Here is a 26,513-nt window from a genome sequence, read left to right on the forward strand (position 1 = left end):
CAAATATATGGCTCAATAGTAGATTTCAAATTATTACTACCTTCCAGGGAGCAAAGTCAACGTGAATGAATCCCTAGGTCCCACTTGGTCGATCATAGTACCAACTTGAATGCTTAATTGCAAACATCCTGCAGGGTACTAAGATCCTTGGGAATGACACCCGCTTTAACCGCATCTATCAAATAGTCAGCAACAATCCAACTTCATCCACGAGGAATGCGAAACAAGGCTCGTCAACTCACCCTGATAAGACCACCGATAATCATTCAACTGAGCCTTCCACGTCCAAAACACCCAACCCTGCTGCTTCTCGTACGAATGCACCTGAGCCGCAAACCACTTGCCATAAAAGTCCGTTTGAGACTGCGGATCCCAGTCCGAGTCTGACTCAACGTCATCGGGAACTGCCAAGCTCCATTCTCCCACAATCGTCGGCGTGTTACTATCGCGATTATCGCTGCAAGACTCGCTGATATAGCTATCGTGGGATGCATCAACACTGGTATCCCACTTCAGATAGCGGTGGTCGTCATATGCAGCGTAGTACAAGTCATCAATGTACTGGTTCGGATCACCGGAGCCCCAGAGCTTGTCCATCATTTGGATGTGGAGATAATCGGCCTTGTCGATGCCGGCGCTAGTTTCATTCGCGCGGATTCGCTGTATGATTCTGTGTTAACCATGCACAATTTCCCACGAGCATTAAAGAAAGAAATGAAGGAAAAATAGATCGCACCTCAAAAGCCTTAGGATAGTAATTCTCCCTCATCGACGAAGCCTTATCATCATCCTGAACAGGCTCATTGACAACCTCCAACATACCCACATTCCGAAACTCATCCGTACTATGAATCAGCCCAGTCATCCACTCCAAAAACTTCAACGCCCGCTCATACTGATAGTCCTGATAGAACCCCGGTTCCGATGCCAACTGTCCAGTAAACGCATTACTAGCAGTCTGCGCACCAGGCGCACCATGCAGATCCATAATAATATACATGCCGGCATCACTAGCCCACCCGCACACCTTCTTGACAAAGTCCAATCCACCCTGGGGGAAGTGCTCGCTGTCCGAGTAAACCAGATCTTCGCGGAGCCAGTATCCCACGGGGACTCGAATGGTGTTTAGGCTGTAGCTGACCATTTCCGAGATATCGTCCTGGGTAATCCAGTCACCCCAGTGCTTTTGGAATGCGGTGTTGGCGGCGTCTTGACCTAGTGAGCTCACGCAGTCGAATTCGGAGCCCGTGGAGCCACATCCCATGGAGTTCCATTCGCTTGTTCCAATCCATGGCTCGAAGATGAATTGCGAGCCGAGATTTACACCTCGGATTTTGCCGTTCGATGAGGTGAAGAGGTTGTTTCCGTTGTTGGACTGGATCTTCTTGTTGGTTTCGGGTAGCCAGGCTGTGGCTAGACCGGCAAAGGCACCTAGTGCGGCTACTTTTGAAAGAACGCCCATTGTAAGGAAGAGTGAAAGATCACTTCGTTTGATTGACTGAAGGGAAAACTGACAGTGATTATTTTCGAGGTCGGCAAGACCCCTGAGCTATCTAAATACCATTAGCGATGGAGGGCGGATGCAGTACCCCAGAATATTTCTGGAAAATGCCCAGAGATCTTCAGGTGGAGCTTAACTAGCTCAGGGGATGTAACCAGCTTGCAGAACTCCGATTTGAACCGCCACAAGAAGAGCAAAGATGTGCACGTCTCAGAATCGAGGAATTTCCTTTTCGGGTAACTGCCCTTGAACATATTCCTTGATTTGACTTTACGATGAGGGTAGCTCTGTCTCTGGTTACTTCACGGTTATCTTAAACACCTCATTAAAAGTGATCAAGGGTATTTAGTATTCCAATCATTCATGAATCCGAGAAGCTAGCGTCGATTGTGGTCCACATGGCGTTTTGTGATCAGAATGCGGTGCAACTTTAGTTTCTGTACTCCGCATCGCGTAGTCGTAGTTAAACGAGTACGACAAACTGCAACAATTCGGCCCGGGTTGTCTCATGGGGCTCATTGTGGCTGTAGGCTCGTAGAGCTTACTTCAACGTGAAGATTACATCAGGGGAAATGACGATGCGACGCGGCAGTTGGGGGCGAAAAGTTAACTAACCCGATTTCGTCGACCTGGCACTTCAAGAAGAGTGGACCATGAGCATTGTGTCGGTCATTTGCTCCGCTAGAGTAGAAAATGAGTGGAGTTATCTCACGAAAGAACAGATTCCGATTTTATTTGTTAAAATAGATCAACGCAGTAATCCGTAGTACTCGGTATAATCCGTACTATTCAACGTAGCACTCCCACCTCAAACCACGCTACCTTTAGCCCGTTTCACATTTTAAGGGTCATCGCTTTCACCCCGGCATTTACCTTCCCCTAATTTATGCGTTGCATTATGACATAGTTCTTAGGTCGGAAATGCCGGTGGAATGAGGAGTTGTTTTGATAGGGTCTAGATTAATACGGCATGTTTTAGGGGTTATCCTTCTCTCAAGAGTATTTCCCCTATGGATTGCAAGATTGAGTCTGCTACTGTTTGAATGCACCCATCTCGTATAATTCTAAGCAAAATGTAAACTAATCACTACTAAGAACTAAACTGAAGTAATCACAACTCACAAACAGCAGCGCGCATGCCTCCTTTAGAAAGAAATGGCTAAAACATCAAAATCAAAATGCCAACTGCCAACTGCCAACTGCCAACTTCCAAACATGAGCAAGTCCCGTTACGCTAGCCAACCTAGTATGTACATCCCGAGCGATGGCACTGCAGATCCCGGAGCGAGAATTTGATCACGGCGAGGCCGAGCGAGCTACGTAGAAATATGACAGATGCCGCTCAGGTAAAGCGCCGCCCGGGGTGGCATGATGGATGCTATGGGCGTCTATGGATTGAAACACAAATAAAAGTGTTTTCTGAATCACCTGGACATAGACGTGGAACTAGAGACCAGCGACATAGGTACTAATACAGAGATTATCTCGGGAGTTGAAGACGCTAGTTAGTCATAGGACTCAGATCCTTCCGAGCTGTATAGTGCCATGTATGCAGCATGATATCTAGACTAAAGCAAAACATGCCATCCATCCTCAGTGATGTTCGCTGGGCATGCCGATACAAGACAAGACAGGCTTAGGCCATCAGCGCAGCCCCCATCCTTGCCCGTCAGATCAGGCACAGATTCGGTGCCAGGATCAGATCGTAAGTTATGTGCAGCCATATAATAGTCATCTCATTTATTCCGCATCCTGCAAAGAAAGAAAGGCCGTGCTCTACCTACGACTCGCCCTAGTACAGTGCAGTCCAGTGCAGTCCAGTGCAGTGCAAGAACACCGCACCATCACAACCACAATCACAACGCCGATCTTAAACCCGAGTCCAAGCCAATCAGCCCCGGATCAAGAATATTCCATCGAACTCATTCCGGAAAGGAAAGGATCAACTCATCACAGACCAGCAGCAGGAGTATCCCAAAAGCCAACCCGAATCCTCCCTCGCATGAAACTCCCACATTCCAATATTCCTCCCAGCTCGACGCTGCAAACAGCAACAGCATACGTAGCCGACAGGAGTATTGATGTAAGTAAGCAGTGGGGAAAGGCAAAGAGCAAAGCAAAGCAAAGCAAAGCAAGGCGTCGATCGCCTGATCCACCGAAAAGACATGGCCATGGCCCGCGGTGATTTCTCGGCCGGCCGAACGGTGCCCACCCCCCTTCCCTTCCAATCCAACACGAACTTGAACCCAAGAATCCACTTTGCACGGCGCAAAACCGTGAGCTGCGAATTAAATGAGCCGGATGTGTCCGGATAAAGATGTTCGGCCGGCGGAGGTAGACGGAGTGCATACGACTAATGGGACGAAGTGAGCGTGTGACTAGAGCCAGGGAGAGCGAAAATGATATAATGTCCTCGTCCGCCGCGCTCGTCGCGCGAGCGGTGCGATAAAGTTCCAAGGTTCTGAAGACTATTTTTTTCTTCTCCTTCTTCAAATTACCTTGTCTGTCTGCACGCCTACTCACCTGCCTGCCTGTCTGCTTGCTTGATTGGTCTACTTGAAATTGAGCGCCGAGATCAATGCGGAATGATATCTTGATCACAGCTGCGGTCTGTCGACTGGGCTGGAGCCCCTCTCTTCGATGACGCTTAGTGGCTCGATTGCGATAAATGGCCGTATTATGTTCTGTCCTGTGGACGATTGATATGTATGTATATGAATAAACATGGAGCCGCAACACGCCGCGTTTCATCGGCTTCGACTCGGCTGGGTTGGGCTGGGCTGGGCTGGGCCGGAGTCGCCCGTTGACTGACAGGGTATACGAAATAAAATGCCAAAAAGGGAACCAAAAAGGCTGACTGTTCGCGAAAATTGTCAGACGTCCGTCCATACCGATCCTCTTCCTCCCATGCCTCCTCCTTCTCCGTCTTGAACAAATAAAATAAGATGAAAACAAGATGAAGCTCCAGATTCCAGACCCAGAATAAAATAACGCCGTCATGCAATGCGAATATTCGAATCGAATCCCCAAAACGAACGCTCATACCGCCGGACTTTGCCCATTCAGAGTCGGGAACAGCATAACATCCGGAACCCTCCCCAAGATATTTCGCATACTCCAATCTTCAATCGGGAGCGCGGCCGCCGGCACAGGCACGCCGGCACCATCACTGCCCATAACCATAGTAGTCGGGATCTCCAACTCGGCTTCGAAGGAAGGCGGCGAGCGCCACACCAAAGGCGAGGAATTCTGGATCGGGACCGTCGGACCAACACCAGCCGAGGGAAGGGAAACAACCTTGCGCGCGCGGAAAGATTCGCGGATCTCGCGCAACGCGCGCAGGGACGAGGAAAGATGCTTCGCCGAGTCAGTGCGGTTGTTCAGGTCCGCGTCACCGTCCGCATAGACGTGGTCAGCCAGGACCGTTTCCAGGCGGTCGATTAGGATCCAGGTCTGAGTGCTGTCGTCGTTGGCGACGAGCAGGAAAGCGGAGGCGATGGAGCGCTGCAGACTTATCCATGAGCGGGAGCAGTGGGAGTTAATTTCGTGCAGTTCTACGAATGCATCGACCGTGTCGATTAGGCTTGCTATGCAGTCTTCGCGGACTATGGCGCGGCGGTGCTCGTCCAAGTGGGAGTGTGGGTCGAGGGAGACACGACATAGGATGGAGAGGAGGTACGATGAATGCAGGCGCAGTTCTGTTCGTTCGATGTGCTCGACCAGCGAGTGGCACTGCTCTTTGTAGCGGAGGTGGGGGGGTAGCTTCGGCGATCATGCGCTGGATGCGCTGCTTGCATTCGCGGATCTCGTGGAATCGGGGCTGGGAAGACTCTGGATACATTCGGGATCGGAGAATCTCGAGTGCGAGGGAGACCACGCGACACAGGGTCTCGAAGTATGTTCGATGTCCCGGCATGGATTTACGATCGAAGGGTATTTCGGGTTGGCTGACCATGGTGATGGAGGGTCGATCATAGGCAAGCGAGAAATGACTATTCTGGAAAGCCATTGTCCACCTACTGATATTAGCAAATCGGAACTGCGTGGAAGAAAAAACCATCCCATCTTACCAGACGCGGCGCCGGATCGCCTGCTCCTTGAGTGAAAATCCCGTGGATTCAACATGAAGACCAAGAACAAGACACATGCGCTCCGTCATGCCTAAATACCAGATCAGTTGAGCGTCAAATCAAAGGGTTCTATTTGAGAATGGAACATACCTAGCAAAGTGTATGAAGCACCGGCATTCATATTATATGATAAGACATTGCTGATAATAAGAAGGATTTGAATCACTTCCACCGTGGGCTGCGAAACATAATTCAACATCCGAAGACATTGATATGCACAAGAAACTAAGGGAAGTGGTCAGTAAGATATTCCACATTATCATGAGTCTCTTGCTGCCATTGCTGCTGCTGGTGCAGCTACACTGCGAACGCAGCGCAGCAGCTCGTCTTCAAACGCACCGTATACCCACGAGGTCAACTCGCGCTCTCGCTCCGAAATATCGGACAATTGGCAGCCGGAAGCGAGAACCGCAAAAAGCAGGCTCAGAAAGGGCAAATCCATTCCAAACGGTTTGACTAACCCACTGGCATCCGGCTTATAGATACCTCCCGCGCGTCGCCGGCCCTGGAGTAAGCAATTCGTCTTGTACTCCAGTTCGTCTAGGTCCGATAACACCGGGTACAACACCGCGCCAATCTTTTTATAGAAGCCCAAGAATCTGAGTCAAAGGGAAGGAGAAAAATGTCAGCCATATTATCCTGCAAATTCACAATGCCTGCGCAAGAACCCGCGTTCTACAGCACAACACAATCTCACAACAACAGCATATCATCAGCACATACCGTTTACACAGATCATCCTCGGGAATCACCGAACACACGCCCGCAATATTGAAAGTATAAGGGTCCGACGACCACAGATCTACAAAAGGGTATGCAGCCGATTCATTTCCCAACGCAAGATCCGCAAGTAGATCCTCCTGAGGTAGCACCTGCGCCATATCCGTTGAGCTCCTCGCTTTATCCAAGATATCGACCAGCGCCGAACGGGATCCCAAATGAACCGCGCCGGTACGAGATGAGTTGGCTCCATATACACCCTCCGACCGAGACGAGTATTTGCGCTCCGGCGCTTCTTCCGACTCCAGTGGTGGCTGGAGCGGGGGTGGGTGATGATCGACACGGCGGCGGGAAGAGTGGGATTGGAAGATCGAATTCAAGCTCCCGATGATCTGCTCCATCGCAGCCATCTTATTATTTATCTCGTCCCATTCGCCCTGGGACATGTCGATTAGCTCGGGGAGATCGGCATCGTCGCTGGCCTGGGAGGGCCGATCGGTGATGGTGGAGACTGCATCGGTATCATCGTAGAGCAGCGACGGTGGTTGTGGCGCTGCTGCTGCTGATGCCGCTGTTGCTCCCGGGTAGGTGGGTGGAAAAGCCGGGGAGAGGAAGGAGGAATGAAGCGGGGTGGTGGAGGAGGAAGAGATGGGAAGTCGGTTGGATGAGGGTCGGCCGTAGGAACAGGTGAAGTTGCGTTTGACACAATTGGAGCAGGGGACGTTGCGATCGCAGCGGACTTTGCTGGCGCGGCACGGTAGACAGGTCTTACACTCGCGCGGTCGGCGACGGATGGGGTATGTTGGCATTTTTCGCAACTTGTAGGTGCAGAAGGGGGTTGGAGGAGGGAGTATTCCGGTTAATGGAGATCAAGATCAAGATCGAGATCGAGTCCTTGGCTGGGCGGACAGGGGCCGTGGAGCTGAGAGGCAGAGGGTGGCATAGGAAGGATCTCGTAGGATATTCCGAGGCAGATTGAGGGAGGTCGAAGCGGAGCCGCAGCCGATGAGGTCCGGGGGTTGGGGGAGGAGAATGTGATGTGTTATAGCGAGAGCCTGGGGGGGGATGAGATGAGGATGTCCCCCTATGGTCAAGTAGAACGTACTGGTACCTGCCAGTGTAGCAAGAGAGGAAAGCTGTGGGGGGGTCAAAGTGAAGGTCGAAGGTGCGAGTGGGTGAAGTGAAGTCGATGATTTCATAAGCTGTGGTCACGGTCCTTGGTACACCACGCCCGATGCGGCATTTTAGTAGTAGAGCTGTTTATACTAGTGACGAGAGTATTCTCTAGCGATTATTTATTTAAGTTCAACTTGAAGTTTCAGTGTGATGAGTTCGAGTTCTCGGTTTTTCTCCGTGGAGGATCACCTTGTCTCCACCACGATATATTAATCTACACCCATGTCGGTAGTTCGCAGTAATATTAGTACGAGTCTAGTGCGTTTATACCGGGATGTCGGGTACAGTACCCAAGTAATATATATACTAATACTACTAGTAGATCATGATAGAAGTGTAGTAATCATCCCATCTATCACTGGTTCTTCTTCTCGCTCACTTGCGGCACAACCCACCACTCATGCCATCGCGATTTACTGCCGATCTCAGGGATCGTCACCTCAAGGTTCAACGGCTGCCCGGCCGACGGCGACGGGTTGCTCCCTAGCGCCTTCCGCACCGTTTCAATCGAAATGCTCGCTCCAATGCACGCCCGCATCGCATCCTTGACATCCCGCTTCCAGTCCTCCTCAATTGCGCTAGGCGGTTCTTTACCAGCGCCAGACCCAGACCCAGACCCAGCTTCCTCGAGGAAAGCCCCTTGAGAATGCAACACATCCCACGCCTTCCGAGCTTCCGTAATCGCCTTGCTAGCGCGATCCAGAATGATCGCATCGGAATCGCCCTCTAGCGCCGATTCCCGTTGGAACTCCTCAAAGGGAACCAGCTCGGGAAGAGAGATTGGGATAAACGGTTTCATGCGCAGTTCGTAGCGCAGTCGATCGGTGGAGTAAGCGTCCGCACCTGCAGCGCAAGGAAGAACCCCATGTCGCGTGAGAAGCACGAATAGAGCGTGTAGAGCGATTGCAAATGCGTCGACTGCTATTAGCTGGGTGGTCATTCTCTCCAGGGTCCGGAATGAGCGGTGGAAGGCCGCTGACTTTTGCGAGTCGACCGAGCGATCACCGGCGGAAATGAGATCTCGTTTGCGCGCCGCGACAGTGAAGGTGCGGATGCGGTCGAGATGGCCGAGGTGGGTGGAACAGATGTACGACAGGTACCAATACATCCCCGCCAATTCCTCGGGTGCGTAGATCGACAGTTCGAAGCCCATCTGGATGATACGTCGGATCTGAATGAGTTTTTGGTGGTAGGCCCAGCTGCTGAGTGGGAAAGAAAATGTGGTTTCACCTCCTTTCATTTGCAGCGGGTGTTCGTCGCTCAACCGTTGCAGATCTAGATCCAGCTCCTCGGCCTAGTCATAGTGGTCAGGTCAGTTACTATGCGTTGCTGGGGGTTGTGGTTCCTAGTGTGGTTCCTAGCGTACTCGCATACCTCCATTTGTAAATTGTCCCAATCCACCACGGTATGACACACGGTTCGACGGATTCGACAGCGGTTCAGACAGGCAGCTCGCACAGTATCCACAAAGGGCTGCATGGATTAGCATCTGGCCATTCAAGCCAGTTTGGGCAACATACCTGGGAAAATCGTTTCACAAACCCTTCCATCTTTTGGGCAATCTGGAACCGAGGGTCGGACGGCAATTCTACTTCGTCGGTGTTCGCTTGGAGTAACACACTGGATGGCAAGACCAGCTCCGCCAGATCGTCATACAGAAATTGCTTGACTGGGACCGCGCCCAGGATGGTCATGTCGCTCACAATCAGGGCTTGAAGGAGACAACGGATGTAAACAGACGGTTGGGGTTTCCGGGATAGCAGACTCCAGATTGCGGTCTAGACAGGGGTTAACAATCGCAAAGATAAAAGAAAGAAAAAATCAAGGAAAAGAAAGGTTGCTGTACCTTGAAGTTGCTCGGTCCCTTATAGTCCAGCATCTGCTGCATATCGATTGCATCTTGGCAAAGTCGTTTGAGATGAGCAAGAGCATCCTCGGGGCTAATTTGAACAATAGGACGAGGAGGCACCGTGCTGGCCAGCTTCCGTTGGATTTTTAGGCTAAATGCCTCTGGTACAGGTGTGCCATGAGCAACAGTTTCTGTAATATCACTCAAGGTAGATAGGCAGGACACAAAATTGTCTGTTGACCTGGTGTCAAGAACTTCGAGGTCTTCGTCAAGCGCACTGAGGAACTCGTGCCGAAACAGCAGTCTGCATCGAATAGCGTCTCGAAGCTTCCGATCTATCGTTTCTTGGGCATCTACCCACTCTACCGCCTGATCCAGCAGGCGAAAGAAGTGTGACGGGTCCAATCCTGACAGCAGGTTGCGATTGTACAATTGGGAGACAAAGTCTTCTTCCTATGAAGCGAAAGCTGTCAGCAATAGACTTCCACCCAAGATCGGACCTTCTTCCACACTACCTCATAGTAATATTCGGTCGCTATGCGAGCATGGACGAAGTCGCAAGCCTTGACGAGAGCCAGACAATATGCTCGGAGAACGAGACTGATGAGAGGGGATTCGCTCGATATGCGATCAAAACGGGCATCTCCCATGGTTTTCGGAACTGGCCAAAGTAACTTATCAAGGTAGATCGAGGTGAAGAGGGTTTGGGAGAGAGGGTGGCCCATGTGCCATGCCATCTGCAATCGGATAAGCTGAATGTTTTCCCCCATAGCAGTGGGACTGCACACTTACTTCATGGCAAAGAAGTTGATCCATCAACCCTATAACCTGCTCTGGTGTCAAGGCCTGTCGCACATCGTAATCGTCCTCCAACGCTTGTACGTGGTTTTCGCCGGGTGCGATATAACCACTATCCATTTTCGAGTCCATAATCTGTTACCATTTCGATCCATGATCAGTCTTCAATTGCTTCCCTCCAGTATATCTTTGGGGTCACTGTGTGACGATGACGCACCTCCAATGCGCCCACTGCCTCGAACAGGGTAAATAATTCATCCTTGACGAGTTGTCCAGTCTTAAGCTCTAGTATAGGGAGTCCAACAGTTAGATCTGAAGCATAGCCCACTCGAGGAATACATCAACTTACTGGAAGCAGCCTCGGTGAATTCGGCGGTGATGTCGCGAAGCACTGCTGTAGGCTGCGCAGCCCGCAGAGGGGGCAAGCGCACCTCATTATTCGGGAGCATCGCACAGAGATTCGAGGCTCTGCAATCCGCGGCCGGTCGATCTCATGGAAGGAAGGAAAATCGTCAGGTCGAGGATCGCCGAGGGGAATGGTTGGAGTCCAATGAATCGAGGGGTTGGTGGGGGGTGGGCGGAAAAAGGCGATTCGGGCAGCAGGTGTGGCAGTGGCAGGCGACAAGAGTAAGACCTCTGACGTGCAGCGATGCTTTACCGACAAAGCTCCAATTCCCAGCTCAAGCCACAACATCAAGATAATTTCTACGACAAAGCTGGACAATATAGGAATACGAAGATGGTCAAAAAAGGACGAGTGCGATTTCTAGGCTCGGTCTACCCAGACGCGTGTGCCTGTATTGCTACACATGTACAAAAGTTCAATGTCTCCCCGGGGTCCGCGCTACTCCTCCGCTTTCTGGTTTCCGCCGGGTCCATCGCTCCTCCCAACATGACGAATCTCCTGGTTTCTCAATCGCTTGTAATTGGAGATGACTGGTCGATCCGTTTATTTCTCGGCCTGGGCGAGAGCCTCGTTGTTGGCCTGTGCGAGGGACTTGCCCTCACCCTGCTTGCCGTTCTAAACAATCGCGAATCCTCCGTTAGTTTCCCGGCGGTTTCAAGTATCGTATTCGGGCGAGTCAACTAACCTCCCACTTGGCAAAACGAAGGTCCATCTGGCCGCGGCGCTCGGAGTTCAGGCGGGGAGTCTCCTTCAGAGAGCGGCGCACGGTGCGGGCGGCAATGGCCAGGTAGCGGTTGTAACTGGTAATCGGGGTGAGCGGAAGTTTAGAAATTCGGGAACCGAGAAACATACGTGAGGCCAGCGGCCTTCCAGGCGGCAGTCATTTTGAATGTGGATGGGGGAGGTGGGTGGATTGAATTGAAGGGGGTGAAAACGGGCTCGGGTGAGTTTGGAAGCATTCGATCCGGAGTTTCGGGAGTCTCAGGTCACGTGTTATCTTTGTCTCTTTCCAGTGTCACGTGAATGGAAGGATATCAGTCACGTGGTATTATGCATACTGTAAGTATACACCATTGGCAACCAAGCAATATCAGCAGATAGATGTATTTGTATTTGCATTGAAGGTTTCTTTTTCTTCTTCAATATATATAGAGGGCCCGGCTATCCAGTGGAAAGGTCCATTGCTTGAAGCATGTAACCTGGACCCTCTTACAGCCTATAAAGCTTCCTCTAAAATACTAAGTAGTACATTTCCAGTCAGATCACCATCCCCCCTAGCTAGTAAGAGCCACTGGCACTATATACACTCCTTGGTATAATAACAACTACAATTGCAACATGTTCCATCTATTTAGCTCACCTGTTGGCTCGATTGAGTGGAAATATGGGGGTTTAACAGACAATTCATGGACACTGGACACTACTATGGACTTCTACTACGCTTCCGAGTCTCAGAAAGTAGAGGCACCTTCCATCTTTGGCAACCACCCACACCACCCATACCACCTACACCATTCACCATTCACCATTCACTGCTCACTCTTCCCCAACTTTTCCCCTCGCCCCTCACCCCCCGCCTTTTTCCTTTTCCTTTCCCCTTCCCACTTCCCACTTCACCTCTCACCTTCGCCCTTTCTCTCTTCTCTTTGCTCCTGCACCCATGCCTCATGGTATTCGTGAACACACTTAAACACCCCTGAACATAGTAAGTCCAAACACCACTTGCATCGTTGTTTTTAGTGCATCCAAGCCTGCTTGCTTGGTCTGAACCAAAGCGAAGCTTGATGAGCAGTGCACTTCTTGTTCGTGAATTCTTGCTTTCTCTCTTGGTCGTATACACTCTACATGGGCTTCTCTTGGGCTTCCACATACGCCACCTCTCCATCATCGCATAGTATCAATCATGGAAGCTGTGCACACCTTCGACCCCCATCTTTCAGGCCCATTTTCGCAACCAAATTGGTCTGCTACTGACGGTAACACTCATGCAGCTTGCACGGTATGTCTGCGCTTTTTGACGGTTCCTCTGGGCAGTCAAGAAACAAGGCAGTCATATAGTCTCGAAGAACTAAAGTTCCGATCCAAAGTCAACAGAATTATCACCTCACCTTCCGATTACCCAAACAATCCATCGACTCCAACAGCAAAGGTTCCGTTTGCTGATGCAACCAAAATGGCACCAGGAAAGGCACCCGCTCAGTCCAGAAAGGAGAAGCGCAATCTGGTGCGCTGGGATAGTAAGTGCTTCCCCTGCTTTCATCTGGAATTGCCCGTGCATTTAGGTTGCTGCCTTTTCCATGAATCTTTGGAAGTTCTTCCATTGTGCTTCATCTTGCATGGTTATATGTTACTTCCGGCGTTCAGCCTTCACATACCACGTTCTTGTACTAACCGGAATAGCCGATATTGATACACACCTGTTGCTCGCCATCCAGGCTGCCTGCAACTCGAGCAACACGAAGATACCATGGGACCTGGTGGCTTCCACCATGGGCCCAAAGTACACGGAAGGTGCAATCGTGCAGCACCTATCCAAGTTGCGTAGTCGTCGGGTCAGGGATGGAAAGATAGTCCCGCCTCCACTCCGACGTGCTGCTGCTGGCTCCCACAAAGGAGGTTCGAAGGGCTCTGTTCAGCAGAGTGGTGTGGTCGATGCTCTCTCCAAAGAAGAAGTCGATGATCTCTCTTCCGGCGGTTCGGACCCCGAGTATGGGGCTCCAACCCCGCGCAAGCAAAAGCGCCCATTGACCCGTCGTGCAAGTTCAAGTGCAAGTGCGAAGAAACGCACCAAGCTGTGTGGCCGGAAAATCAGCCCCAAGGAAGAGAAAGCGTGCGTGTATGCCCCTTTCCTCCAATTCCTCCCTGCTAAGTCAGAAAATCCAACTGACGCACCCAGTGATGCACCCGAGTCTTCGTCAGAGGAATTAGACGATACTCTGAGCTCCGAGAAAGAAGAAATGACCGGCCTGAACAGATTTGCAAGTCCTGCGATTGCGGATATCCAGAAGAGCGAGATCTTCGAGGAAAAGTCTCCCAGTCCTGTAGCAAGGCAGAAACTCCGTGTTAGCTTCAAGAGTCGGACCGCTAGCATGCTTTCATCCGAGGCTGTCGACGAGCACTCGTCGACCCCGGCATCCATGGGGAGAAACTCACCAAAGACCCCGAGACTCCAAGCCAATATCGACCGTTTCTGGAGCCCCGAGGCTTTGCAGATGACTGGCGATAGTAGCCAGGGCGGTACTCCTAGTAGGGTACAGGAGTTCATGCGATCGCCGTCACAATATCCAATGCAGCCGAACCCACTGCTGCTGCAACCTTTGAACCACAAACCCGCAACGTTTCAAGGCGCGCTACAAAGCCCCGACTTCTTCGATCCGAAGACATATGTGCAGCGCGCAGCATTCCAAGAGAATCCGAGTTCCAGGTATGCACAATATCCGACTCAACCACAAAGCTGGAGATATGCTGCACGTGGTCAGCAATATCCTCTTAGCCCGGTAAACTCTCAAAAGCCGCCATTTTCCCCGGGTGGATTCTTTTACTTGCCCGAGAATCATCGATCTCTCGAGATGGAGATTAACATGCCGAGTCCTGGGTATGGTCTCCCACCTTCGTCGCCAAATGCGAACGTGATCAATCCGCAAGACCTGCTCATCAATGCTGGCAACATATCTTCCCGGGGCTTTGAGGAGCTAGTGGGTTATGAAGATGATCCCGGTGCAGGGTCCTTCTAACCCGGCCTTCCTTTGCTGTGAATGACCGGGTCCATGGAAGCTTCCGTCCGATCAGAAAGTGCAGGAGACGCAGAAGACGAGGGATTTTGGGCCTCTTTTAGGAGAAGGGGCGGGGAAGACGAGATCAAGTCATTTTGGTTTGGGGTGCAGGCAGTACGGAAATTTAGGAAAGCGAGATAAAGCATGAAAAATCAGAGGCTTAGATATGAAGATGAATATGGGAATGAATTGACTGATCTTCAAGTGGACATTATTCGTTCTTGCCTGTAGTTATTACTAGGAGTAGTACCGTGACGTTTACTAGTGAAGCTGGGCAAGAAGGTGAGTTGACGGGCAGACTAAGAAGGACCGGCTCCACCGAAAGTTGTTGGGCGGGCTGTGCCGGCCCGGTCTTGCTCCGAACACCAGGTGACTAAAGGCAGTCTAGACTGGCAGTTGATTTACTAGGAAGGCCTTGTTTTATTCAATTGAATGGGCTCTTGATTTAATTCTCAGGAGCCCCGTGCCCAGGTGGGCACACCTAAAAGGTGGTGTGCCTTCACGGTTATAATGCGAGTTTCATCCTAGAATTTGCCACTGTATATACTATCGTGTCGAATCGGCTTCTACTTCCGATACTACTACGGTTCTCCCACCGCAGATTGAAGCCCAACCATGAGAAGATTCAAATGATTGAAGATTTTACCAAGTCCATTTCAAATATCCGAGTCTTTTCCCTATATGTATTACCCTAGATAAGCTCATGGTTATGTTGTCCTATCCCATACAGCCGCCCGCCCGATACCTCGGGAACAATTCACGTGACCTTCTAGCTCTTTCTGCCGCCAAGTCCGGGGATGGGGAAGAAGCGCCGGGAAAATTTTCGAGACTTTGGCTTCATCTCCCCAGCTACCTACCTCTTCTTTCCATCCCCCTCCCAACCCTTCATCCCCAATCGGGTTGTTCTTTTTCTCTTTGCTCATCTATTTTCATTGTTTTGTTTCTTCATAATGCAGCGCGCTCTGTCTACCCGGACTTCGGTCCTTTCCGCCGCTTCCAAGCGTGCCCCTTTCTACCGCTCCGGTTTGAACCTCCAACAGCAGCGTTTTGCTCACAAGGTACGTGATACTCTGCGTGATACTCCGTTAATTCCAATCATCCTCGGTCCGATATTACGATGGCTCCCGATTCCATCTTCCGTCGATTCCGAAAGCCCTTAGGTGGATTCTAGCTAACTTCTCGACTAGGAGCTCAAGTTCGGTGTTGAAGCCCGTGCCAACCTCCTCAAGGGTGTTGACACCCTGGCCAAGGCCGTCACCTCCACTCTGGGTCCTAAGGGTCGCAACGTCTTGATCGAATCCCCCTACGGCTCCCCCAAGATCACCAAGGGTATGTCACTCATTCGGCGCAATTCGGTGTTATCGCGAACCGAAGAAGAGAAACCAAAAACAAAAGGCTAACTCGGTTAGATGGCGTGACTGTCGCCAAGGCTGTTACTCTGCAGGACAAGTTCGAGAACCTCGGTGCCCGTCTCCTCCAGGATGTCGCCTCCAAGACCAACGAGACTGCCGGTGACGGTACCACCACCGCTACCGTTCTGGCCCGTGCCATCTTCTCCGAGACCGTGAAGAACGTCGCCGCTGGCTGCAACCCCATGGATCTGCGCCGCGGTATCCAGGCCGCCGTCGAGGCCACCGTCCAGTACCTCGTCGAGAACAAGCGTGCCATCACCACCGGTGAGGAGATCGCTCAGGTCGCCACCATCTCCGCCAACGGCGACACTGCCATCGGTAAGCTCATCTCCACCGCCATGGAGCGCGTCGGAAAGGAAGGTGTCATCACCGTCAAGGAGGGCAAGACCGTGGAGGACGAGCTCGAGGTCACCGAGGGTATGCGATTCGACCGTGGCTACACCTCCCTTACTTCATCACCGATCCCAAGTCCCAGAAGGTCGAGTTCGAGAAGCCCCTGATCCTGCTCTCTGAGAAGAAGATCTCTGCTGTCCAGGACATTATCCCTGCCCTGGAGGCCTCCACCACCCTTCGCCGCCCCCTGGTCATCATCGCCGAGGACATCGAGGGTGAGGCTCTTGCTGTCTGCATCCTGAACAAGCTGCGCGGACAGCTCCAGGTCGCCGCCGTCAAGGCCCCCGGCTTCGGTGACAACCGCAAGAGCATTCTGGGTGATCTGGCTGTTCTGACCAACGGTACCGTCTTCACTGACGAGCTCGACATCAAGCTCGAGAAGCTCACTCCCGAGATGCTCGGTACCACCGGTGCCATTACCATCACCAAGGAGGACACCATCATTCTCAACGGTGAGGGCAGCAAGGACAGCATTGCCCAGCGCTGCGAGCAGATCCGCGGCGTCATGGCCGACCCCGGTACCTCCGAGTACGAGAAGGAGAAGCTCCAGGAGCGTCTCGCCAAGCTCTCTGGTGGTGTCGCCGTCATCAAGGTCGGTGGCTCCTCCGAGGTTGAGGTTGGTGAGAAGAAGGACCGTGTCGTGGATGCCCTGAACGCCACCCGCGCTGCCGTTGAGGAGGGTATCCTCCCCGGTGGTGGTACCGCTCTTCTGAAGGCCTCCGCCAACGCCCTGGAGAACGTCAAGCCTGCCAACTTCGATCAGCAGCTCGGTGTCTCCATCATCAAGAGCGCTATCACCCGCCCCGCCCGCACCATCGTCGAGAACGCCGGTCTTGAGGGTAGCGTCATTGTCGGCAAGCTCACCGACGAGTTCGCCAAGGACTTCAACCGTGGATTCGACAGCTCCAAGGGCGAGTACGTTGATATGATCGCCAGCGGTATCGTCGACCCCCTCAAGGTTGTCCGCACTGGTCTGGTTGATGCCAGCGGTGTTGCCTCCCTGCTCGGTACGACCGAGGTTGTCATCGTCGATGCTCCCGAGGAGAAGGGCCCTGCTGCCCCTGCTGGTGGCATGGGTGGTATGGGTGGTATGGGCGGCATGGGCGGTGGTATGTTCTAAGCGCCTTCGTCCCTCATCCCTCATCCCCATCTTCCTCGTGTCTCCATGTGTATCCATGATGATTTCCGATCCCCCTGATCTCTTGCATCGCCGTTTGACCCTAGACGGCCCCGGAACTTTGTAATGTGTTTTATTTTGATCTTTTCCTATACCTGTATTCTTGTGTGTGTTGTGTGCTGTTTCTTATTCCTCTCCACTCTTCTCCTGGGGCTCGAAAAAAGGTTCCGGCGCAACTATGTATCATACTGTTTTATCTACGTCTAATGCATCTCTGATCGGCATTCTCATTTGTCTCCTATTGGGTATGGTGGATCTTCACGCTTTGTGCGGTTCTTGGTGGACCAGATCGACCCGCCCGATCTGCAACGTTGTGAAGCATACAAATAGTCTAGTAGTCTAGTTTGACTGTACTGTACTCCGGACCTCGTATGTACCTAACTGCGACTCATAGCTACGATGGAATTCAAGTTTTCTCAATGTGATGGGTCTGGCGTGGGGTCATTGGTCACGCCCGTCGGCAATTCCAGCCTGGAGAGTGCGGAGTGCCCGCTGCGGTCTAGACTTAATCTGGCATTGCCACTCGGCCTCATTCCTCGTTTCTCTCTTCCTTTACCTTCTCACCCCCCCTTCGTCACACTTGCTTCCTCTCCACTCCGCTATCTCTTCTTTAAAAGACTGGTAACCGGTGACCTGTGCCTTGTGGAGACAGCGCGTGAGACTGCAGTACTGATCAGTACTCACAAGTACTTCTTTAATGCTCATGTGTCAGATCGCTTGTCTATCCGCTCCACTCCACTCTACTCCAGACCGAACCAGACCACACCAAACCTTCTGCTTTTAGGGCCTGCTCTCCATTCATCGTGCGTTTCGATCGGCCCACCCCCAGGTTTCATTCCTTCACAAAGTCAGCTTCCACTTCAAACCCCCTCCCCCTCCCCCTCAGTTGAATCAAAGCTCTTGTCTTGTACTCCCCCACCTGACCCTCTTGCAGCTGAAACAAAGACGCAGAGGTCGTCACTTTATTGATTCAATTCGATCTATTCCGGCCGACTCTGCTCGACTCTGCTTTTGTCATAATCCCCAGCTCAGTTCAGTTCCCAGTCTCCCCGTCACCATGGCGGCACTGGTGGACATGGGCCGACCAACTCTGGTCAGCGACGCAGACCTATCTCAAGCGCGCGCAGCCCTCCAACACCAACAAACACCCGAAGTCTCCGTACCGCGAGAATTCATCTCACTAATCGTGGACGAGCTGATCTACCGCCGCGAATCCCACAGCGCAATCGCCGAGGTCGAGCACGAATGCTCCGCCCTCCGCAACGAGCTCCGAAAGTCCACACACATCAATGAAGCATTCCACAAGGAACTCCGCGCCATCGGTGAAATCGTCACCCAAGTAGCCCACGGTGACTTATCCCAGCGCGCACGCATGCACCCGCTCGAAATGTCGCCCGATATCGCGGCCTTCAAGCAAACTATCAACACCATGATGGACCAGCTGCAGATTTTCAGTCAGGAGGTGTCGAAGGTCGCGAGGGAAGTTGGCACGGAAGGGGTGTTGGGTGGTCAGGCGAGGATCGAGGGTATTCAGGGAATTTGGCACGAATTGACGGTTAATGTGAATGCCATGGCGAATAATTTGACGACCCAAGTTCGCGATATCACGACTGTGACCACGGCTGTGGCGAAGGGAGATCTGACGAGGAAGGTGCAAGCGGACTGCAAAGGGGAGATCTTGTTGCTGAAGAACATTATCAATTCGATGGTTGATCAGCTGCGGGAATTTGCCTTTGAGGTTAGTCGGGTTGCGCGGGAGGTTGGGTCGGATGGGACGCTTGGTGGTCAGGCGGTTGTTCATGGAGTCGAGGGGACGTGGAAGAGTTTGACTGATAATGTGAATATCATGGCTTCGAATCTCACGCAGCAGGTGCGTGAGATTGCGAAGGTCACGACGGCCGTTGCTCGTGGTAATTTGACGATGAAGGTGACTGCCGATGTGAAAGGGGAGATCTTGGATTTAAAACTAACCATCAACGCCATGGTCGACCGGCTCAATCAATTCGCCTTTGAGGTGAGCCGTGTGGCGCGGGAAGTGGGAACGGACGGCACACTGGGTGGACAGGCTCAGGTCGAAAACGTCGAGGGTAGATGGCGCGACCTGACGGATAATGTTAATACGATGGCGCAAAATCTCACGCTGCAGGTCAGACAGATCTCGAACGTGACACAGGCAATCGCCTGCGGAGATCTGAGTACCAAGATCGAGGTCCATGCCCAGGGTGAAATATTGACCTTGAAAGAGACAATCAATAGCATGGTTGATGGTCTCGGCCAATTCGCAAGGGAGGTGAAAGTCGTGGCGAGAGATGTGGGTGTCAGGGGTAAACTTGGTGGCCAGGCCAATGTCGACGGTTCCCTGGGTATATGGAGATCTATCAGCGAAGACGTGAATACCATGGCAGACAACCTCACCTCGCAGGTCCGAGCCTTTGGAGAGATCACCGAAGCAGCGATGAGCGGTGATTTCACAAAGTTGATTACCGTATCGGCCTCGGGCGAAATGGATGATCTGAAACAGAAGATCAATAAGATGATCAACAGTTTGCGTGACAGTATCCAACGGAACCAGGCAGCCCGTGAAGCCGCGGAGTTGGCGAATCGCAGTAAATCAGAGTTCCTTGCAAATATGAGGTATGTGGTAGAGAGTTGATCAAAGTAAATGATGCAAGCCATGCTAACAAGCCCATTAGTCACGAAATCCGAACTCCGATGAATGGAATTATTGGTCTTTCTAGTCTGGCCCTCGATACAGATGACCTTCAGGCCCCTGTTCGAGAGACCTTGGATATGGTACACAATCTTGCCATAAGCTTGTTGACCATCATCGATGACATTCTTGATATTTCAAAGATTGAGGCCAACCACATGAATATCGAGAAGATGCCCTTCAGTCTTGGCTCCACCGTGTTCGGCGTACTCAAAGCCCTAACAGTGGAGACTAATGAAAAGGCATTGAGCTTGGCATGCATTGTTGATGGAAACGTGCCTGATTACCTTCTGGGCGATGCTTATCGGCTACGCCAAGTAATGTTGAACTTGGTTGGCAATGCAATCAAGTTTACTGACCACGGAGAGATCAAGGTGTGTGTTAGGCGTGTTCAGAATCATGACCTCCAGCCAGACGAGGCTATGTTCGAGTTCTCGGTTGCAGACCCAGGTATTGGGATCGAGGAAAGCAAGCTTGGTCTCATCTTCGACAAATTTCAGCAAGCGGATGGCTCGATGACTCGCCGTTTTGGAGGAACAGGCCTAGGACTTGCAATCTCGAAGCGCCTTGTTTCTCTAATGGGCGGTGATATATGGGTTACCTCAACACTAGGCCAGGGCAGCAAGTTTTCCTTCACTTGTCGGGTCAAAGTTGCCGAACAACCAGCCGGATTTGCAGAGCAACTACTTCCTTACAAAAATCGCCGGGTCTTATACGTTGACGATGGTCAACTGCCAGACTTCCCCGCTGCTCACATGCTATCGGAACTCGGCCTCCAGCCAGTAATCATACCCGATTCACAACTTCCAGGCCAACCAGGAGCAGACTGGAACTGCGCCATCGATGCAATCATCGTATCAACCGTCGACACAGCAATTAAACTACGCATCTGCTCAAATCTCTCCTCAATACCCCTAGCAATTATGGCGCCGGCCATCTCAATTCTCCTGAAATCAGCCGGCGAGCTCGGCATCGCCTCCTACATAACCACCCCCTGCCGATCGATAGACCTCTGGAACGGCATCCTGCCCGCCCTGGGTAATCGCGCCAGCCGCATTTCATCAGGCTTCACCCGATCCCTAGCCATCCTCCTCGCCGAAGACAACGACGTCAACCAAAAGGTCGCCGTGCGAATCCTACAAAAGGACAACCACAACGTGACTGTCGTTGAAAACGGCTTACAAGCGGTCAAAGAGGTAAAGCTCCACCGGTACGACGTGATCCTCATGGACATCCAAATGCCCGTGATGGGTGGTTTCGAGGCAACGAACAAAATCAGGCAATACGAGAAAGTGAACACGTTACCACGCACGCCTATTATTGCACTCACGGCCCACGCCATGATGGGCGATAGGGATAAGTGTCTATCGGCGGGCATGGATGATTATCTCTCCAAACCGTTGAATGGTAATATAATGATGCAGACGATTCTCAAGTGCGCGGCTATGAACATCACATCTCTGCCTTCGCAAGCGACCGAACCGTCCGACATAATGCAACAATGAATCTCGTCATCGCCACTCCACACCACATCACATCATCTGGGAATCATATCAAATCTATCCTTTCGTCTCGTTTCATTTTCACCCCTTTTCTCTCTCGGTTTGTCACCGATATTTCCACCGATCAGCAAAACCAAGCATTGTTTTCGTCCTATTCATCAATATTTATATCCTTATCGTGACTTTGATCTCTTTTATCTAGGGATTTTTCTTTTGTTAATTCCCATACGTGGTGCCTGGTGCTGTGTGGGAATGGGAAAAGCTCTTTCCAAGAAAACTTCAAGTTGATATGCGCATGGATGGTGTTGTGGGGTTCTTCTGAATGTTTTGAATTTTCTGTCTCTCTTTCAACATACGATGTAGGTTATGAAGATATCTATGAAATAGTAGTAGGATTGTATTTTGCCTCCATTCTCCAATAAAGTGTCTTTCAAGTTTCCTGCCAACCTGCCTAGGTGATACATTAAGCTCCTACGCGGATGAATCAAAGAGGAAAGAAATGGTGCAAGATGTTGACTCGTCTGCGTTTGCATCTAGGTGACTGAATGTCAACATGTTGTCCCAGCCAAATGTACCGGGTATCCGGGATGAAGATCCAGAAAATATCAAAAAATCTTGCTTTGGCAAAATATGAGGACCAGGCTTGTTTGAACAGGAGCTGGTGGTGAGAGGCAGCTCTTAGACCAACAATCATGACTCGTATCGAGATTATTTAGAACCCCCAGCAGGGATCCGACTTCTCATCGAATGGTGTGCTCGCGCCGTGGCTTAGATAGGGGAAGCCCCGTTCTTCACAGCTTGGCAATGTGCTGTCGGCGTCATGACTGCCGAGGCGAGGAAACATGAACAAATAGCAGGGGAATCTGGAGTACAGAGATAGTGAGAGGGATGGCCATGTTAGAGGGGACGGAGAGTGAGAGCCTCACCTGCAGTCAGTCATTGCTGCCTGAGGCAATCGAGCGACCCTGGCCCAAACAAACTAACGTAATTCCCGGCCGGTCTGCGCACCCGGTCGAGCTGCGCACCCCAAAACATATAGTAAATGCAATAAATCACCACTTCATATCTCAACAACCATAGTTTATTTTTACTTAAATATAAGAATATAGGCTTTCCCTAGCATATGAAATAACATGTCTTAGTTTTAAGCAATTCAGAAGGCTATTTCGATGCGTTACCATAAAATACAGCGTAATTTTGACGTGGGTAATAAAAATATATTTATCTCTATTATTAGTTCCAACAATTTCCTCATACCTCGCCAATAGGTTAGAAACACTATCTTGATCATATTATGTTAACATCTTATCATAAATAGATATGGTTGTTGAGATATGAAGTAGTAATTTATTGCATTTACTATGTGTTTTAGGGTGCGCAGCTCGACCGGGTGCGCAGACCGGCCGGGAATTACGTTAACTAATAACGTAATTCCAAAGCGAGCTGGCCACCCACCCGAGCTGGCCACCCCAAAACACATAGTAAATACCATTCTCTGCCCCTCTATATTTCAGCCACCAATTTTTAATGTTGTCTAGTTTTTAGGATACTGGCTTTTCTCTACATCAGACATAATATATTTAGGTATTGAGCTACTCAGTTTAATATTTTATTATATTACCATAAAATACCATGTAATTTAGACAGTTAAGCGAAAAATATACATACCTCGTCCGTTAATTGTCCTAGTACTTTCATACTCTAACAAGGATTTTTAAATACAACTCAGACTTAATAAGTTTATTTCCCGACTTAAGTTACACCTGGTTGTTAAGATATGAAGTTGTAATTTATCGTATTTACTATGTGTTTTGGGGTGGCCAGCTCGGGTGGGTGGCCAGCTCGCTTTGGAATTACGTTAATAGAAGTTTGTAATGGGGGCCAAAAATTGCCAGTGATAAACACCCTTAAATAACTAACAGAAAGGAATCCCTCGGTTATTCGGGGTTATGTTTTGAATCTAAGAAATTTGTTATGCCTATCTACAAACCTGCGATTGTAGAAACATGAGATTAACTTGTCATACTTTCTCGATGATTGAACACGAGACTGTTACCGAGAGTTAGATAAATATGAGATTGAAGAAGAAGTTCTCGTTCAGTCGCGTTTAATATTAATTCGAAGCTGTCTAATTGCTTCGCGTTGAAGTCGTACGCTCGTAGATCTTACCACCGAGTAGTACCAGGAAGGCTACCAGGGATGAGGTACCTGCCCACATAGCAGCTGGTGTGTATTGCTCATGGGAAAGGTGGATAATTGCTCCCCCTAACGGGGGCCCTGTCAAAGTGGAGAAGGAGGAGACCGTGCATAGAACGCCGATTCGGACACCCCTTGTGTGATCGTCCTTCGCGAACGAAGAAGAAACTGCCAGGAAAAGAGTTTGAAGGGTACCAATGACAAGACCAAATGCGGTGCATAAAGCATATAGGCTACCAGGAGTCTCAACTCTCGACCAACTGTAAAAAATGACTGCTGCCAAAGCAACACCACACATGAAAATTTCTTTGACGATCCGATATCTATCAGCCAATAGTGATGTGGTAATACGTGCCGGTATTCCAACTGCATTCACTAGAATCACGATATTGAAAGTTTGTTTGGAGTTAAAATGCAGAAAGTCCTTGGCGTATTGTGAGATCTGTGGACAACCATTAGGAAATTCCGCGTTATGAAATGGTGTGTCAACAGAACTCACATAATAAAAGCCAAAATAGACTGGCCAAAAGGCGAAAAAAACGGAGATGGCAAAAAGAATGTAGTGGAGGTCCTTGAGGGTACGGAATGGAAATGTTTTTACTTTCTTCCCAGAAGTCGGAATCGGTCGCAGGAAGGCCAGTCCAATGATCAATAACGTAGAAACTATAAAGCCTGCTATACGTATAGACCACGGAAGTCCCAGACGGGGAATTAGCTCTCGGAGGAGTGCTGGGAACACAGTGCCCCCAGAAGCACCACCGCAAGTGGCCAGTGCAATAGCGAATGAGCCATGTCGCTCGAAGTAGGATGATAATACCGCAATTGTAGGAGCGAACATCAAACCAGCGCCAATTCCGACACAGAGGCCATGTGAGATAAATATCTGCCAGAAATTGATCGCGAAACTGGCTGCAAAAAGCCCAAAAACTTCAAGGACCATGCCGGCAATGAATACTGCACGAAAATGACCAGCGTCGGCCATGTGGCCAGCAAAGACCCCAAGAAAGTTGACAAGGCAGACTTGAACAGACCCGATCCATGATATTTGCGTGGCGGGAATGTCGGGTAATAGAGTTGTGTAGACTGCTTGGTAGGTCCCGAAAGAATTAAAGTATCCTTGTGTGGAGAAGACCACTAGAAAGGCTAGCAATGCATGGGCCCATGAAGCCGAGCTGTCTTTAACAGACTCGGAAGGAACTTTTTCGGGATGACCATTGCTATCAGTGTAGCCACTTGAATCAGAGTTGATTGAAATGTCGGATTTCTCCTAATTAAAAAAGAGTCAGGTTTCGGATTTGGAAGCTGATAGAGAAGAGTAGTACATACTATGCAGGCTGCCATGATATGGAAACTGAAGTAGAACAAGTTTTCTATCCGACTCGAAAATATCACGCCATTTGTGATAGATCTTGCGAGATAATATATGGAAAATACCAAGAGCAATTTTAGTAGTAGTACGTCAGTCTGGAGGTCCCTGTGGCATGGGATCTTCCCAAGCCTGTCGGCATGCCAGGCCCCGAGACCCAATCATTGAATTCAAGTTCACTGATGACGCGTATCCATGGATCGCATTTACGGGGAGGGCTGTATTCGGAACCAAAAATCCCAAAGTTAGTATGATAGATGATCAAGGGATTCACGGACAACAGATGTGAGTTTGTATTGCCTATGCTCATTCAAATACCTATTGTGTGCTTCAAGACAACCACATCCAGGAGAAGCAAAACATTATGAAGAACTACTACTGTATTTATTGACTTCGGGTAGATTTTCAATCTTCCCATTGAATTTATCCCTTGTTATCACTGGTCTTATCATCCAAACCCCGATTCCTTAATCAGGTAGTGGCATTCATGTGTCTCCACCGCCAAAGAAGATCCCCCCTAGCTGGACTCCTAATTTGTGCAATCCGGTGCGTAATTGAACTTGGTGGCTACGGCATATGTCCATCTTTGCGGGGTTATTATACGTAAGCCTTCCATGCAGCCTTGCCGCCTAGCCGCCAGATTGAATATCTCCAGTAAAAGGGTGCTTGTGCGTTCCTTGTTCTCACGTAGCCATTGAATCAACCGGTACCGTGTTATCCCTCCTTTGCTATCAATTCAATGCATACTTATTTCTAACCCATCTATTTCGCCTTTTCAAACGGCTCATGGTCATACTCGGGCCCAGATATCATGGGTTACGATTGCGATTTGAATCTGGATTATAATCTCAAACGTTTGAAAATACCAGTAGTCAATGAGATACCTCAACCGTATCTAGTGGTGATTCGAGATAGCTTACTGACTACATACGATATAACTTTCAAGATTGATGACATGCAATAAAAGAAATCCTAGTATGTGTGTCATGTTCTGAGCCGGCACCATTTTTGAATCTTCCTGGCAATCCCGTGATAAGCGGCAAGTTCATGATTAAGCTGCAAATCAATTACAATTACTTTTCATCCGAGAATGCGTGAATGATGATCGGCGAGTTCGGGGTGGAATGCGGGAAATGCGGGAAACTCGGGGAATTCTCGCTTCGGTGAATCCCCGTGCTTAGTAGAATTTCAGTTGACTCAGACTCAAAGAATTGGTTTTCTCCTGGAGGATCAATTCTTGCATTTCCTGGTCTAGATAATTCTCTGCGCCCTTTTAATACGTTTACTTGGTATTCTTTCTGCATTTCGCAAATTTTCGAAACTGCGTTCGCCACTACTGGTATTAGCTTATGTTCTGGCCAACGGGCGTCATGTCCGCTTACTTTGGGCCATTCAAGCTGTAGA

The 26,513-nt window shown here is 50.2% G+C and overlaps 8 protein-coding genes across 8 annotated transcripts; 3 read left to right on the forward strand and 5 right to left on the reverse strand.

Moving 5' to 3' along the window:
- Positions 1–113: 113 nt before the first annotated feature.
- Positions 114–1,462, reverse strand: N7481_003791 (glycoside hydrolase family 5 protein; the record flags this gene model as incomplete). The annotated part of the gene is made up of 3 exons (XM_057263010.1): positions 114–175; positions 243–660; positions 737–1,462. The coding sequence occupies 3 exons, from the start codon at positions 1,460–1,462 to the stop codon at positions 114–116; spliced, it is 1,206 nt and encodes a 401-aa protein (XP_057124671.1).
- A 3,078-nt stretch (positions 1,463–4,540) lies between these two features.
- Positions 4,541–7,160, reverse strand: N7481_003792 (uncharacterized protein; the record flags this gene model as incomplete). Its single annotated transcript, XM_057263011.1, has 6 exons — positions 4,541–5,233; positions 5,376–5,517; positions 5,572–5,662; positions 5,722–5,856; positions 5,971–6,230; positions 6,355–7,160. The coding sequence occupies 6 exons, from the start codon at positions 7,158–7,160 to the stop codon at positions 4,541–4,543; spliced, it is 2,127 nt and encodes a 708-aa protein (XP_057124672.1).
- A 722-nt stretch (positions 7,161–7,882) lies between these two features.
- On the reverse strand, positions 7,883–10,623 carry N7481_003793 (N-alpha-acetyltransferase 35, NatC auxiliary subunit; the record flags this gene model as incomplete). Its single annotated transcript, XM_057263012.1, has 8 exons — positions 7,883–8,821; positions 8,902–9,000; positions 9,048–9,305; positions 9,374–9,829; positions 9,892–10,113; positions 10,169–10,309; positions 10,392–10,459; positions 10,524–10,623. The coding sequence occupies 8 exons, from the start codon at positions 10,621–10,623 to the stop codon at positions 7,883–7,885; spliced, it is 2,283 nt and encodes a 760-aa protein (XP_057124673.1).
- Positions 10,624–11,123: 500 nt separating this feature from the next.
- N7481_003794 (ATP synthase subunit epsilon family protein) lies at positions 11,124–11,539 on the reverse strand (the record flags this gene model as incomplete). Its single annotated transcript, XM_057263013.1, has 3 exons — positions 11,124–11,195; positions 11,266–11,380; positions 11,433–11,539. The coding sequence occupies 3 exons, from the start codon at positions 11,537–11,539 to the stop codon at positions 11,124–11,126; spliced, it is 294 nt and encodes a 97-aa protein (XP_057124674.1).
- Positions 11,540–12,483: 944 nt separating this feature from the next.
- N7481_003795 (uncharacterized protein) lies at positions 12,484–14,314 on the forward strand (the record flags this gene model as incomplete). The annotated part of the gene is made up of 2 exons (XM_057263014.1): positions 12,484–12,817; positions 12,981–14,314. 2 exons carry the CDS (start codon positions 12,484–12,486, stop codon positions 14,312–14,314), a joined length of 1,668 nt encoding a protein of 555 aa, XP_057124675.1.
- A 989-nt stretch (positions 14,315–15,303) lies between these two features.
- hsp60 (chaperone ATPase HSP60) lies at positions 15,304–17,278 on the forward strand (the record flags this gene model as incomplete). The annotated part of the gene is made up of 4 exons (XM_057263015.1): positions 15,304–15,411; positions 15,541–15,682; positions 15,763–16,172; positions 16,235–17,278. The coding sequence occupies 4 exons, from the start codon at positions 15,304–15,306 to the stop codon at positions 17,276–17,278; spliced, it is 1,704 nt and encodes a 567-aa protein (XP_057124676.1).
- A 1,114-nt stretch (positions 17,279–18,392) lies between these two features.
- Positions 18,393–21,550, forward strand: N7481_003797 (CheY-like superfamily; the record flags this gene model as incomplete). Its single annotated transcript, XM_057263016.1, has 2 exons — positions 18,393–19,969; positions 20,029–21,550. 2 exons carry the CDS (start codon positions 18,393–18,395, stop codon positions 21,548–21,550), a joined length of 3,099 nt encoding a protein of 1,032 aa, XP_057124677.1.
- A 2,125-nt stretch (positions 21,551–23,675) lies between these two features.
- N7481_003798 (uncharacterized protein) lies at positions 23,676–25,084 on the reverse strand (the record flags this gene model as incomplete). The annotated part of the gene is made up of 2 exons (XM_057263017.1): positions 23,676–25,007; positions 25,070–25,084. 2 exons carry the CDS (start codon positions 25,082–25,084, stop codon positions 23,676–23,678), a joined length of 1,347 nt encoding a protein of 448 aa, XP_057124678.1.
- Positions 25,085–26,513: the final 1,429 nt, after the last annotated feature.

Source organism: Penicillium waksmanii (genome assembly GCF_028829765.1).
Source record: "Penicillium waksmanii strain IBT 27052 chromosome Unknown utg000004l:1.0-5674109.0:1.0-5678898.0, whole genome shotgun sequence".
NCBI classification, from domain to species: domain Eukaryota; kingdom Fungi; phylum Ascomycota; class Eurotiomycetes; order Eurotiales; family Aspergillaceae; genus Penicillium; species Penicillium waksmanii.